Source organism: Dendrobates tinctorius, unplaced genomic scaffold, assembly GCF_039654945.1.
Source record: "Dendrobates tinctorius isolate UK_male_01 unplaced genomic scaffold, ASM3965494v1 ptg000229l, whole genome shotgun sequence".
In the NCBI taxonomy this organism is placed as follows: Eukaryota; Metazoa; Chordata; class Amphibia; order Anura; family Dendrobatidae; genus Dendrobates; species Dendrobates tinctorius.
Genome location: NW_027361896.1, coordinates 4,700,368 through 4,717,071, shown reverse-complemented (window position 1 = coordinate 4,717,071; position 16,704 = coordinate 4,700,368). Strand labels below are relative to the sequence as shown.

The 16,704-nt window shown below is 44.1% G+C and overlaps 1 protein-coding gene across 1 annotated transcript in view; it reads left to right on the top strand.

Moving 5' to 3' along the window:
* The window catches only part of TRIO (trio Rho guanine nucleotide exchange factor), a 2,342,529-nt gene that overhangs the window by 608,799 nt on the left and 1,717,026 nt on the right, over window positions 1-16,704 (top strand). Inside the window, 1 exon segment of the mRNA XM_073555735.1 lies at window positions 14,403-14,572. Within this exon segment, the coding sequence (XP_073411836.1) occupies window positions 14,403-14,572 (170 nt within the window).

The window sequence follows — 16,704 nt, the reverse complement described above, 5'->3', positions numbered from 1 at the left end:
TTGACCGACACGTTTCGCTCAACTCTAACCAAAACAACATGTCCACCTTTTATATGGAGAGGGACATGTGACTTCAACAGTCAATTATGCAAGTCCTTGTGTCTGGACGTTGTGGATGGTTAAGTTAAGGGGAAAAAACAGTTTGCTGCTCCTCTGACTTCTCCCCACCCCCTCACAGTTCACTGCTCCTCTAACCTCTCCCCACCCTCTCATCAAATACATCCCCCCCTCCGCTCTTCATACATACCATCCTAGCCAAAGTCATAGCAAAAGCATAAGTAGAAAAGTTATCATGTAACGAAGATTAGCCAAATTTTGCCTTTTTTTAGTTTAACAAAAAACCACCAACACCAATCCGAATGTGCTATATTTGTGCCGAATTTGAGATTGGCAAATGTTTTCTGAACAAGTTCACTTATCTCTATTAGTGACAGCAGACAAACAATTCTGGTATTTTGTATTAAGGTAGGGATAATGTCAGGAGAAGAAGTGTATAATTGGGTGTAATCAGCATAGAGATGATACTGGAAACCAAATCGGCTGATGGTTTGTCCAATAGGGACAGTATATAGGGAGAAGAGGAGGGAGGACTGAGCCTTGAGAAAACCCAACAGTAAGGGGAAAATTAGACTAGCAAGAGCACCAAGAGACAACTGTGTCCTTGAGGCCAATAGAGTGGACCATAGTGAGGAAGGACTGCTGATCCACAGTGTTGAATGCTGCAGAGAGATCCAGGAGAATTAGCAAGGAGTAGTGCCCATTAGATTTAGCGGTTAGTAGATTGTTAGAGACTAGAGTTGAGCGATACCGTCCGATACTTCAAAATATCGGATCGGAATGGATCGGCCGATCTTAAAAAAAAGTATCGGTATCGCCGATTCCGATACCGGAAGTCCCATTCAAGTCTATGGGACTTCCGGTATCGGAATAAGAAAAACCCTATTTTTGCCTTGTACAGCCTCTCTGGGGTCTGTACGGGCCTTTCGGGGGGCTGTGCCGGCCTCCCAGGGGGTCTGTGCAGGCTCCCGTGGTCTGTGCCGGCCTGCCGGGGGGCTGTGACGGCCTGCCGGTGGTCTGTGCAGGCTCCGGTGGGCTGTGCCGGCCTGCCGGTGGTCTGTGCAGGCTCCGGGGGGCTGTGCCGGCCTGCCGGTGGTCTGTGCAGGCTTCGGGGGTCTGTGCAGGCATCGTCCGATGGGACTACAAGTCCCATCGGGCGATGCCTGCTACCATGACAGTGATTGACACATTAGCCAATGATGGGACAGTAGTAGTCCCATCATCCGGCTAATGTGTTGAATGTAAAAAAAAAAAAAATTACATGCTACATACATGCTACATACATACAACATGCATACTACATATATACTACATGTAACATACATACTACATATATACTACATGCAACATGCATACTACATGCATGCTACATACATGCTACATACTACATACATGCTACATTCATACATATATACTGCATGCATGCAACATACATACTACATATATACATGCATGCAACATACATACTACATATATACTGCATGCATGCAACATACATACTACATATATACTACATGCATGCAACATACATACAACATATATACTACATGCATGCAACATGCATACTACATATATACTACATGTAACATACATACTACATACTACATACATGCTACATTCATACTACATATATACTGCATGCATGCAACATACATACTACATATATACATGCATACTACATACATGCTACATACTACATGCATGCTACATACATGCTACATACTACATACATGCTACATACATACTACATGCATGCAACATACATACTACATATATACTACATGCATGCAACATACATACATATATACTACATGCATGCAACATACATACTACATATATACTACATGTAACATACATACTACATATATACTACATGTAACATACATGCTACATACATGCTACATACTACATGCATGCTACATACAATACATTCATACAATACATACATAGACATACAGTACATATAACATAGAGTAACCAATACTTGTCACATTGTTCCCCGAAGCCATTGTCATCTACGGAATAAATATTAACATAACAAACCACAAAAATACTCACCCATGATCCGAAGCAGTCCACGAGTGTGTCCCACGACGATCTTGGGTAGAGAACTGCAGCATCAGCTGATGCTGCCGCTCTCTACGGGCTGCAGGAATCCAATGACGGAAGGTAGGTATCCTTCCGCACTGTATTCCTCCGCCACTTAAAAAAAAAAAAAAGTCCCTAGTCTCACTTTATGCCATTGCTGCGAGACACCCCTTATTACTAACCCAGTAAAAAAAAAACACAAAAAAGTACTTTATTTGAATAACCCCCCCCCCCCCACACACACACACAATTCCCCGGTTCACCAATTTATTGAAAATAAACACGCAAGTCCGACGTAGTCCACCAAATCCGACATAGTCCAGAAATGGAAACCTGAAAAGCATAAAAAGGCACAATAACCAAGGACCTAATAGTATGAGCTCACAACAGTCAGCTTTACCTTTGCTGGTTATCAAAAATAAAGGAGACCCCATGTCATTTTTTTCATTTATTTATTAGCTAAATACACGTACAGTAAACTACACATGCAAGACACTAATTATATGTCTTGCGGATATCTATTTATTTACCCCATATCTATCTTTATCTTTGCACATCTTTAACACCTTAACATATGTAATTTCTGTTCTGCATTCTATTTCAGTACATGTCACACGGATGGCACGCAGATGACGCACACGTACACGCAGTTGTCAGTCATGTACCACAAGTAATTCACCGGTTTGCAACTCTGATGTCAACTGTACCTTAAAAATCTGAATTTTTGAAGGGGGCTTAACAGTGTGTTTTACTATATGGACAAAGGATCATTGTTTCTATAAAATTGAAGTCCATTTTGTTTCCCATAAATTCAGTGGATATAATGTCTATAGCAGGAGTGGGCAATTAATTTTCCAGAGGGGCCACATGAGAGACCATGACTGTTGTGGATGGCCTATCCAATAGGCCGAAATTAATTCTACTCAGTATTAATATCCAATATATTATAACTATTATATTATTGATCATTATATTAATATTGTATTATTTGATATTGAGCATAATTAAGTATGCTGACATCCTCCTATGTATTGTTTGAACCAGAGTACAGCACATTCTGTATATCTATGAGCCCCATATATACTGTAAGAGCCCCTACACCGCCTCCCCATATACAACATAAGCCCCACATAACCTCCCCGTATATACAGCATGAGCCCCACACAGTCTCTCCATTTATACAGCATGAGCCTCACACAGCCTCCTCATATTCGGCATGACACCCACACAACCTCCCCCATATCGAGACACACACAGCTTCCACCATATGCAGATTGAACCCCACACAGCCTCCCCCATATGCAGCATGAGCCCCACACAGCCTCCGCCATATGCGACATGAGCCCCACACAGCCTCCCCCATATGCAGCATGAGCCCCACACAGCCTCTCCATATACAGCATGAGCCCCACACAGCCTTCCCATATGTGGCATGAGCCCCATACAGCCTCCCCCATATGCGACATGAGCACCACACAGCCTCCCCCATATGCAGCATGAGCCCCACACAACCTCTCCATATACAGCATAAGCCCCACACATCCTCCCCATATATACAGCATGAGCTCCACACAGCCTCTCCATATACAGCATAAGCCCCACACAGCCTCCTCATTGTAAGGTAGTGCTCACTGAGTGCGTTGGGGGACACTCATTTGGATGCGATATTAATGTAGACAGGCATGGGTTTTTCACATAAAACAGTCCATGAGGTTTATTGGGCAGTCATAAACCATATCGCAGGCCATGTTACACTTCACAGACTTAACACATAATCCAGAACATTTACAGGTTATGGCTTTTCTTTGCAGTCCCTAAACTCGCTGGACCTCTCTGTCCAGTGACCGTGGCATTAACATTCATAGAACAACATAAGCACCAACAGTCTGTGAAGGTACCTTACAGGAGCTCCTGCTCCAGACGACGACTCTTTGTCAGTCCTCTCTCCTAGGGAAGCTGGCTTGCTGGGATCACCGTCCTTGTGACCAGGGCACTCCAGATAGTCCAGATCCGCAGAAACAATGGTAGCTTCCCCAATGCAGGGCCCTCACAGACTCTGCTCACACATGGCCTCTCCGGGTGCTATTCAGGACGTCCGCCCCCTCCTGGGGACTGTCCAACACACAGGCCTCACCGGGTGCTATTCAGGGATCCAATCCTACTCCCAGGATCTCCCAACACACAGGCCTCACCAAGTCCAAAACCTACCACCATGTGCTCTACATGGATCCAATCCCTACTCCCAGGATCTCCCAACACACAGGCCTCGCGGGACCTTGCAGCCTGAACCATTCAGGTACACACACTCTCCATGTGACCCTCCCTGGTCACATTATATGGTCCGTAACCACACCCACAGGTGAGATATGGATCACATGGTTCATTTTCCAAATAACTTTATTGAAATTTTAAAAATAACAGTAATATTTTGCGATGACATTTAAATGTAGAGGTTACATTTATACATATGACAAAGGGAAGGATAAGGGGTTCGGAATGAGTTTAAATTGCTTTATTAAGACATACAAAGGGCAAAACAAAAGTAGGGAAGGGAAATATAACAGTAATGTTATATATAAAGAAATAAGTAGAGATAGATATCTAACTATAACTAACAGTGTCTTGTCTCTTCGATATGATTGGGATTAAACAAACCCCATAAAGAAAAGACATGACAATAAACTAACAGTATTGTGTCTTTCAGTGTTTTTAAGGATTAAATAAACCCCTAGAAGTAATAGGACAAGCATACATACACCAATACATCTGTAAAGAAAAAAGGTATTATAACCGCTTAAAAAATATCAATTCCGCTTAGTAAACTGCTTATAGACAAAGATGCTCATAAGTAATTATATCTGGCTAAAATGCTTACAAAATATCCTCAAAATGATCTATATGTAGACTTGTCACGATTGGTCCGAGTACACCGGAACCCATAGACCAAAAAGGAGGAAAGTTCGGTTTCTTTCTCAAATTATTCTTGTAGAATATGAACCACAGACCATTAAAGTCACTATTTTTAGGTAAATATTAATTGTAATCCAAGTGAAGAGAGACCAATTTCGACAGTCCAATACAACGAGAATCCCTGGCAGTCCACAGAGTTCAAGTATGATGAAGACGAAGATCCTGTGCAGATGGGTGGAGAACGTTGGAGGAAGGTATATAAGGGATCAATCCGGCCTTTTTAATTAAGTCTCTACCCTCCTCTGGAGATTGGATATGAATTATCTTGGAGGTGTATTTCAGGAGCAGTGTGGACGTTTGGACCAGTTATAATGTATACCAGCATGTCGAAGTTCTATTGTTGTCTGGTAAAGTGACCTACGTTTTGATATAGTATTCCTGGATAAGTCTTTAAAGAAAGTTAAATTCTTATATTATGATGAGAGGAAGATTGAGTCTTTAGAAATTCCAAGAAGGGAGTTTCTCACCCAAGTAGGGTAAAACGAGACAATGACATCGCTAGATAAGTTAGACGGCAAGGAAGAAGGTCTTCAAATTCTATATACTTTCTCAATGAGGTTTTTAACCTCAGTTCCAGGTATTAGATAACGCACCATTGAGGAGATGTATTCTCTTAGTCGGGATGAATGGATCGACTGCGGGATACCTCTAATTTTTACGTTATTTTCCCTCTTTAAGTCTTTGTAGTTGATCTAGCAGCTTCTAAAAGAGGCAATATCTTTTTGAATGTTACTCAGAGAATTCGAGATTTCACGAAGATCAAAAATTTCTTTGGAACACAAGATTTCCGGATTTTCAAGCATAGATTTCTCATTTTGAAGAGAGATGTTGGGTGTACTGTTAGATTTTTCTTCAATCTCTTTGACAATTTTTGATAATATATCTTTAAAAAGTTGCTTAACTAGACTTTCAGATGTCTTAACTTCGTCAGTTCCTGAATTATCTTCGTTATTAATAATTCCTAGTTTATTCAACGAGGTTAAAAATGCTTTGTATAACTTTACTAGGAAATTTTCCGTAGGATAGTTTTCAGAAACCGGGATATTATCTAGTGAAGATGAATAAATAATGGTCTCTTCCAAGCCCGCTTCAAACTTTTATTGGGCTATTGTAGGTTTATCAGCTTGAAATATCAGTTGGTCTTTAATATCTTCATGATTACCAGGACCCTTCGAGGAATAAGAGCAGAGCGAAGAAGCCTCTTCAGAATCGCTCCCGTCAGTCAAGTCGTTTTCTGAATTTTTAGTAAATATCACCTCCCCGCATGATTCCTCTGAAAAACCCCTTTCTGAGTCCTCCTTGCCCTCCAAAGAAATGTCTGATTCACAATCTGTTGTATAGATTAATTCTAGCTGCTCAATAACAAGAAGCTCCTTGGAAATGTGTACAGAAGAAGGATCTTGATGTCCATTACACCTATTTTTTTCAATAAAATCATTTAGACAGTTTTTACAGGCATCTGTAATGAGCTCTTTAATGGTAGCTGTTGAATTAACGCTGTTATCACCTCTAGAATGATTAAGAGAAGCATTAAAAGATTCCTTCTTTTCTGAAGAAACAGTAGATAATTCCTCCAGTACCCCATTTAATATTATCGTAGATCTGTTCTGCTGCGAGCCCTCATTAGTGTTAGAATCCATCTGAAAACTGCCCCTTTCATAATCTTGATAATCAGCACCAATATTAACTCCAGAAGAGGATCGGACCGCATCATGCCTTAGTAGCTGTTTTTCACCCGTCTCCCCATTCAAAAAGTATGTAGAAGCATTTCCCAGAGATTTTTCCTCTTTGAAGGAGACACAGGTGTGGATTTCCTCCCTATGACCTGATTGGGTCTGAAGCTGTAATTCCACCTCATTAATAGTAAGAGTATTATGCTGCTGCTGCAGGGTATCCCCCTCCATCTTCAAACCCTCCGTTAAATGATGGCTATCCCCCATAATCACTGCACCTGGCACAAACTCTGCTGCATCGTGCCTCAATTTGCTGTTAACATACCCGTCAGGCAGTGAAGATCTAGCGGATCCAGGTAGCGACAATAGTCCCCTCTGATGATCGGGGATCCGCCTGTGTAGTGATTGGACCCGGATTCTTCCTACAAGGGCCCAGGGAAGATAACCAGTATCTCCAAGCAACCGTGGAGCAGGAGATCCAACGCTGACATCCCCCTGCAGCTGCGCGGCTCTAGCACCGAACGCCGTCTCCCGGCTTTCCTCCCAGCTTTCCTCCAGCTGCTTGACCATCAGAGCCAGTACCGCGCTAAGCCTCGGGGTCCCCAACACCAATGTCCGACTGCCAGGACCAACTCCAGACCCACCGGCAGGCGGCCCAGCTGATCCAAGCAGCGACGCTGCAGACTCTTCACCGCCGCTTCTCCCCTGCAGCCGTGCGGCCAGCGTACTCACAGCGGCCTCACCAGTCTTCTCCTCCTGCTTGTCAGCTGATGTCGGGGCCGCGGTGAGAGGGAAATCCCCGCCAACGGACTGCCGCTGCAAAGGACCTGCTTCATCATCTTCCTCCTGGAACCTCCTGGTGTCTGAGGCTGCCGCAGTCTCCCGTCTCTTCTCCTCCACTTTGCCCGCCGATGTCAGGACCGCTGAGGAGCGGTATTTCCCGCCGCTTGTCTCCCGCTGTGAAGACCCGATGTCCGAAGCCGCCCTGGTATCCTAACTCCACTTTGTCAGCTGATGTCTGTACCGTTGAAGAGAGGGATCTCCCACCACCGGGACCTTGCTGTGGAGAGGCCGCCGCCGCATGTAGCGAGGACCTGCCTTGTTTACTTCCGGCAGGATGAAGGCTTGGGCCCGATAAATTGCCCAAGCTTTTTGGACCTGTCAAACGATCCCTCCTCACCGGAGCTGTTCTTTTCTTCTTGCTACTCCTTCTAGGCATGTTCCTCTTGGTCCGCAGCTGAATTATTCCAGAGATTAGTAGTCTTCAATTAGCTTAAAATAGGGGAGTGCAGGAGCTCCCGAGAAACACGACTGCTCCGCTCCCCTGCAAGCCACGCCCCTTGATCACATGGTTCATGACCTCATTGCAGGTCCTTTCAACACGCCCAGCCACACAAACACACACAGGTTTTACTTTGGGCGTTCAGACACACCCCCCTGGTTGGGTTTGTAGGAGACTGGTCCCACCCATCTCACCAAGTAACCTGGAAGCCTTCCCAATGTGACAACAGAAACCATCAGCAGTACATCTGATTAAAGCACATTCCGGCTTCCATCACAGGGCACCCACCCCTGTGATACATATCGGCCATTTATAATCCTGCTGCTCTCCATTTCCCCATTACAATAAAGGGAACGCCTGTATGCATGTCCTTTGCAACCCATATAGTGCCCCCTAGCTGTCACAGGGGTCATTGCATCACACCATACATACAGCATGAGCCCCACACAGCCTCCCCCTATATGCAGCTTGAGCCCCACACAGCCTCCCTATACATAGCATGAGCCCCATAGGTTCCCCATATACAGCATGAGCTGCACACAGCCTCCCTATATACAGCATGAGCCCCACACAGCCTCCCCCATATATGGAATTAATTCTACTCCATATTATTATTCTATATATCATAATTATATTATTGATAATTATGTTAATATTAATTGTATTACTTAATATTGAGCAGAATTAAGTATGCTAACATCGCCTATATATCGTTTGAACCAGAGTACAGCCCCTTTCTGTATATCGTATCAGCCCCATATATACTGTAAGAGCCCTCACACAGCCTCCCTATATACAGCATGAGCCCCACACATCATCACCATATACAGCATGAGCCCCACACAGCCTCTCCATAAATACAGCATGAGCCCCACACAGCCTCCCCCATATGCAACATGAGCCCCACACAGCTTCCCCCATATGCAGCATTAATTCTACTCATTATTAATATTCTATATATTATAATTATTATTTTATTGTTAATGATATTAATAATAATTGTATTACTTAATATTGAGCAGAATTAAGTATGTTGACATCCCCCTATATATTGTTTGAACCAGAGTACAGCACATTCTGTATATCGTATCAGCTCCATATATACTGTAAGAGTCCCCACACCGCCTCCCTATATACAACATGAGCCCCACACAACTTCCCCGTATATACAGTACAGCGTGAGCCACGCACAGCTTCCACCATATGCGGCATGAGCCCCACACAGCCTCTCCCATATGCAGCATGAGCCCCACACAGCCTCCCCCATATGCTGCATGAGCCCCACACAGCCTCCCCCATATGCGGCATTAATTCTGCCCATATGTGCCATAAGCCCCACACAACCTCCCCATATACAGCATAAGCCCCGTACAGCCTCCCCATATACAGCATGAACCCCATACTGCCTCCCCATGTGTGACATGATTCCCACATCCCCCATATGCAGCATGAGCTCTAAACAGCCTCCTCCATATGCAGCATGAGTCCCACACAGCATCCCCTATATACAGTATGAAACCCAGAGCCTCCCCATATACAGCATGAGCCCCACAAAGCCTCCCTAAATACAGCATGAAACCCATAGAGCATCGCTATGTACAGCATGAGCCCCACATAGCCTCCCTATATACACTGCATCTGCCCCATAGCCTCCCATATACAGCATGAGCCCTACACAGCCTCCCAATATATACAGCATGAGCCCCACACAGCCTCCCTATTTATACTGCATGAGCCTTACACAGCCTCCCTATATACACTGCTTGAGCTCCACACAACCTCCCTATATATACTCCATGGACCCTACACTCCCTCCCCATATAATGCATAAGCCCCTCACAGCCTCTCTATATACTGCATGAGCCCCACACAGCCTCCTATCAGGATCCTGTCAGTGCCGGCAGACTGCCCTGGCTGAACAGGGTAACTCACCCAGACAACGGGAGGGCCCGGGGTCCGAAACTGCACGGAAAGTTCTGAGAACAGGACCTGTGGCACTGAAAGTAGTTTAGCAGTACAAGGACCTACGATCATGTGACCACAGGAGGCGTGGCTTAGCGTCCTGTTACAGGAGATGACTGTAGGATTCTATTACAGGAATCCTGGAGTACAGGCTAGGGCAACTCAGGTCAGACAAGCGGGGGTCATACACGGGTAGGGCGGCACGGTACCAGAGAGACAAGCAGAGAATAGTCAAAGCGTAAGCAATGAATCATACACAGAGATAGCAGTACAAGGGAGGCAGTCAGAGAGTAGTCAGGTCCAAGGCAAAAGAGTCATACACGGGAATAGCAGAGCAGTATAAAAGGAACAGGCAGAACTCGTGACAGAGACAGAACTGGATCAAAACCAAGCAAGCATAAAGTATCACAGTCACAAAGCACACCAGGGTCACACACTCGGCCAAGGGTCTGAGTATAAGCGACGAGGAATGAGCCCACAATGAGGCTATAAGAAGCCTCCCAGAATCTGAGTGATACCGTCCACATTAACCTCTGAACTACCTAATCCCACAAGCTGAGCAAACCATGACATTCCCCATTTACTGCATGAGGCCCCCATAGCCTCCCCATATACTACATGAGACCCCCATAACCTCCCCATATACTGCATGAGACTCCCATAGCCTCCCCATGTGATGCATGTCACCCCCATAGCCTCTCCATGTGCTGCATGCCACCCCATAGCCTCCCCATGTGCTGCATGTCACACCCACAGCCTCTCCATATACTGCATGTCACCCCCATAGGCTTCCTATGTGCAGCATATCACCCCCATAGCTTTCCCATGTGCTGCAAGTCACCCCCATAGCCTCTACATGTCCCCCCAAACATCCCATGCACATGAAAAAAAAGAGCACTACATACTCACCTCGGTCCCGTTCCCTGGCGCTCTGCCTCTGCTCCTGTCTTGGCATCTCCGGTGTGCTCACTTTCCACAGTACACAGATAACGCAATGAAATGGCATAATTACGTCAGCTATTTCACACGATCATTGGTGGAGGAAGTGGCCGGAGGCCAAAGAAGTCAGCTCAGATGGAGACAGCAGGCACAGGGCGGCCCGTGGACCTCTGGTTTCCAGACCCATGACTGTCTCGGTCTGCCGGCCACACTTTGCCCAGGTCTGGTCTATAGCATTGGAGACATGATGACATGCCGTATATGGCTGGAACCTACATTTTTCTTTTGTGTCAACATGACAGTAATGTAAAACCTTTGGAATCTGCATGCACTAATGTATCTGTGATCTGTTTCACAATGATTCTAAATATATCGCCATAAACAAAAACCATGTGTTTTGTTTATGTGCCTCTTAGATTTTCACAAAAATCTGTGGTATAAAGCATCATGTATTATCACAATGTTATTCCTCCTTGTCCAGAACCTACAGATATGTACAGTTGTGCACAAAAGTTTACATACCCCGGCAGAATTTTTGCTTTCTTGGCCTTTTTTCTACTTATAACATCAAAACTTTTTCTCCACTCATGGTTAGTGGTTGGGTCAAGCCATTTATTGTAAAACTACTGTGTTTTCTCTTTTTAAATCATAGTGGCAACCCAAAACATCCAAATAACCCTGATAAAAAGTTTACATACCCCATTTCTTAATACCGTATATTGCCCCCTTCACATCAATGACAGCTTGAAGTCTTTTGTGGTAGATGTGGATGATGTTCTTTATTTTCTCACATGGTAAAGCTGCCCACTCTTCTTTCCAAAAAACCTCCAGTTCCTGTAAATTCCTGGGCTGTCTAGCAAGAACTGCTCGCTTGAGATCTTCCCAGAGTGGCTCAATAATATTGTGGTCAGGAGACTGAGATGGCCTTTCCAGAACTTTCACTTTGTTCTGCTGTAGCCAGTGACAGGTTGTGTAAGGACTTGGCCTGCATATCCGTTTCTCTGAAATCCTTGCCTTATGTCTGTCGCTCAGTTTCTGCTTTGCCCTTAGTTTAGTTCATTTTTGCCCTCATCCAAGATGGAGTCACGAGCCTCCTCGGGGGCCATCTTATTTCCTGTGTTGATCTCTCTTGTTCCTGTCTGCTCTGTATATAAGGATGCTCTGTATGATTACTCATTGCTTGAGTATACTTAGTAACATAGTAACATAGTTATTAAGGTTGAAGGGAGACTTTAAGTCCATCTAGTTCAACCCATATCCTATCCTAACTTGCCCTAACATGTTGATCCAGAGGAAGGCAAAAAAAACCCATGTGGCAAACAGTAAGCTTCACATTGGGGAAAAAAATTCCTTCCCGACTCCACATACGGCAATCAGACTAGCTCCCTGGATCAACGCAACACTAAGGAAACTAGTGTATATACCCTGTAATATTATACTTTTCAAGAAAGGCATCCAGTCCCTTCTTAAATTTTAGTAGGGAATCACTCATTACAACATCATATGGCAGAGAGTTCCATAGTCTCACTGCTCTTACAGTAAAGAATCCGCGTCTGTGAGTATGCTTAAACCTTCTTTCCTCCAGACGTAGAGGATGCCCCCTTGTCCCTGTCACAGGTCTAAGAGTAAAAAGATCATTAGAAAGGCCTTTGTACTGTCCCCGCATATATTTATACATTGTAATAAGATCACCCCTAAGCCTTCGATTCTCCAAACTACTTGTTCTTGGACTTGTTATCAAGCTGGAAGGACTGCTAGCTAGCTCGTCTCTTCGTTACCTTGGGATACCCCGCTTGCCTGTGAATCTTGGTCTCATTGTAAAGACTTGTTTCTTCGGATCAGCTATGCACCCACCTCCACTTCAAGGACTGTTTCCTGCTAGCTGGCCTGGCCTGCTCTCCAGGTCTCCGGATCTGGCAACTTGGACTTCATTTGTCTCCGTGGTCTGTACGTTTGCTCACTGCATTATTATCTTCATCTGCTTTTACCCTGCTGTGTCTTATCTGTAAACCTGCTTGATTCTGATAAATACTACGGTACTGAAAACCTATGAGCTCAGGCCTCTTTTCTGATCCACGTCACCGACCTCCATTGCACGGAGTATATAAAGTTATAATAGGTTGACTTAGCCTTGTGTTTTGGATCGTTGTCATGTTGGAACGTCCAAGTACGTCCCATGAGCAGCTTAGCTTCCGTGTTAACAATTGCAAATTTGCCTCCAGTATTTGCTGATAATGTGTTGCATTCATCTTTCCTTCAACTTTGCCCAAGTTTCCTGTGTCTTCGTAGTTCACACATCCCTAAAACATCAGCGATTCACCTCCGTGCTTTACTGTAGGAATTTTGTTCCTTTCCTCATAGGCCTTGTTGACCTCTCTCCAAATGTAATGTTTATAGTTTTGGCCAAAAAGTTCAATTTTGGTCTCATCACTCCAAATTACCTTGTTCCGGAAGTTTTGAAGCTTGTTTTGCCTATTGCAGGCAAGATACTTTGTGGCATTTTCACAGTAATGACTTTCTTCTGGCGACTTGAACATGCAGTTCATTTTTCTTCAAGTGCCTCCTTATTGTGCATCTTAAAACAGCCACACCACTAGTTTTCAGAGAATCCAGTATTTTAGCTGACTTTATTTGTGGGTGTTTCTTTGCATTCCAAACAATTTTCCTGGCAGTTGTGGACAAAATTCTTGTTGGTCTACCTGACCGTTTTTTTTTTGTTTTTACAAAGCCCCTGATTTTATATTTGTTAATCACAGATTGAACGCTGCTAACTGGCAGTATCCATTGCCTTGATATTTTTTTGTACCCCTTTCCTGTTTTATACAGTTCAACTACCTTTTCCCGTAGATCTATTGACAATTCTTTTGCTTTCCCCAAGACTCACAATCCAGAAATGTCAGTGGCTGGATAAAAGATGCAAGAGTCAGTCTGGATCCCAGAAACTCACTCAGCTTTTATGCACACACACTGATATCAAGCAAACAGGTCACAGGTGAGGATGTTACCTTCAGGTAGCTATTCATACCCATTTGTGTCAACTTCTGTACATGTTATCACGCCAAAATCTCCAGGGTATGTAAACTTTTGATCAGGGTCATTTGGATGTTTTGGGGTTGTCATTGTGATTTAAAAAGAGAAAACACAGTACTTTGACAATAAATGGCTTCACCCAGCCACTAACCATGAGTTGAGAAAAAGTTATCATTTGATGTTATCATTCATATTCTCTGAAAAAAGGCCAAGAAAGCAAAAATTGTGCCGGGGTCTATAAACTTTTGAGCACAACTGTACGTATGTACCCATGTGTGCAAAAGGTTATATTCTTTTTTGCCATTAATGTAATATACCGTAATTATTAAAAATCTTTGAGCAATGCTTTTGTTAAGTGCTTAATTTAGAGGAAAATTATATTTTATATTTATGCATACTAGTTGTGGACCTGGATGGAGGACTTGCAAAAGGAACTTCTGGATGATGTCTATGCCGAGTCAGTTGAAGCTGTTCAGGACTTAATAAAGCGATTTGGACAGCAGCAACAAAAAACTCTGCAGTTTACAGTGAATATAATTAAAGAAGGTGAAGATCTTATCCAACAGTTAAGGTAATTGGCATACATTTGTTTTATAGTGTTTTTACAGGTGCACTAAGGAATATTTTACTTTATATGTGTTTTAGGAATAAAAAAAAGTAGTTTCTTTTTTACAGGCAAGTTTAAATTAATTTAAGCACTTCTGCTACCACTGGATTTTTTGCTTTTGGGGATAATGGAAAAAAAAACATTTTTTTACCCATATATTTCCCTATTTTGTTTTTTATAGTGGGACTAGCTGAAGAGCCTGGCGTTGCCCGGGCATAGTAACTAACTACTGTTAGTTATAACAAATTGTAATGATTATATCTATATATATATAAAGCTGAGTGTATAGCCCGCCCACTCAGCATAGCCGCATTCACTATAATATCCCACATCATCCCGTCAGCCAGAGCTACCGGACTACTACCCCTAATATCCCACATCGTCCAGTCAGCCAGAGCCACTGGACTACTACCACTAATATTCCACATCATTCCGTCAGCCAGAGCCACCGGACTACTACCCCTAATATCCCACATCTTGCCGTCAGCCTGGGGTCAGAACCAAAGCGCTGAGTGGAACGGTCCTAACTTCTATACCGGTGATCCCTTTAAGAGAGGCTTGGCGTCAGAACCAGAGCGCTGAGTGGATTTGCCCTGACTTGCATACCAATGATCCCTTCCTTTAATAGAATCCTGGGGTCAGAATCAGAGCGCTGAGGGATTTGCCCTAACTTCCATACAGGAGATCTCTTTAAGAGAACCTGGGGTCAGAACCAGAACGCTGAGTGGATTTTCCCTGACTTCCATACCGGTTATCCCTTTAAGAGGGGCCTTGGGTCAGAATCAGAGCACAGAGTGGATTTGCTCTCACTTCCATACCAATGTTCCCTTCCTTTAATAGAATCCTGGGGTCAGAATCAGAGTGCTGAGGGATTTGCCCTAACTGGCATACAGGAGATCTCTTTAAGAGAGCCTGGGGTCAGAACCAGAGCATTTGAAGGCAATTGCCCTGACTTCCATACCGGGGATCCATTTAAGAGAGCCTGGGATCAGAACCAGAGCACTGAGTGGATTTGCCCTGATTTGCATACCAATGATCCCTTCCTTTAATGGAATCCTGGGGTCAGAACCAGAACTCTGAGTGGATTTCCCCTGACTGCCATACAGGAGATGTCTTTAAGAGAGCCTGGGGTCAGTACCAGAGCATTTGAAGGCAATTGCCCTGACTTCCATACCGGGGATTTCTTTCAGAGAGACCAAGGTCAGAACTAGAACGGTGAGTGGAATTGCCCTAACTTCTATACCGGGGATCCCTTTAGGAGAGGCCTGGGGTCAGAACCAAAGTGCTGGATGGATTTGCCCTGACTTCCATACCAATTATCCCTTTAATAGAAGCCTGGGGTCAGAATCAGAGCTCTGAAGGATTTGCCCTGACTTCCATACCAGAGATCCCTTTAAGAGAGCTCTGGGGTCAGTACCAAAGCGCAGAGTGGATTTGCCCTCACTTCCGTACCAGGGATCCCTTTAAGGGACCCTTAGGGTCAGAACCACAACACTGAGTGGAACTGTCCTAGCTTCCATACCGGGGATCCCTTTAAGAGATCCTGGAGTCAGAACCACAGCGCTGAGTGGAACGGTCCTAACTTCCATACCGGGGATCCGTTTAAGAGAGGCCTGGGGTCAAAACCAAAGCGCTGGATGGATTTGCCCTGACTTCCATACCAATGATCCCTTTAATAGAAGCCTGGGGTCAGAATCAGAGCGCTGAGGGATTTGCCCTAACTTCCATACCAGAGATCCCTTTAAGAGGGAAGATGTGCCTATGGGATGGAGGATGTGTATTGGGTATATGGGCAGGGAGGGGTGATTCATTTCTGTCATGTGCTTTCTGCTCCTTTCTGGGGGGCAGACAATGGCTGGGAGCTTATGTTCCTGGGGATGATAGATTTCTCCCACCCAGTCACTGTCTGCTCAGGTGTTGTGGAGTGTGATAGCAACCAATCACAACTCAGCTTCTTTTAAACAGCTCTGGTGAAATGAAAGAGGCTTTTTGATTGGTTGGTGGTATACACATACATTCAATTTTATATATATATAGATAATGACTTTTCCAAAATTTCCAATTTCTTCTTTGAGTGTTATATTATCCTTCATTGT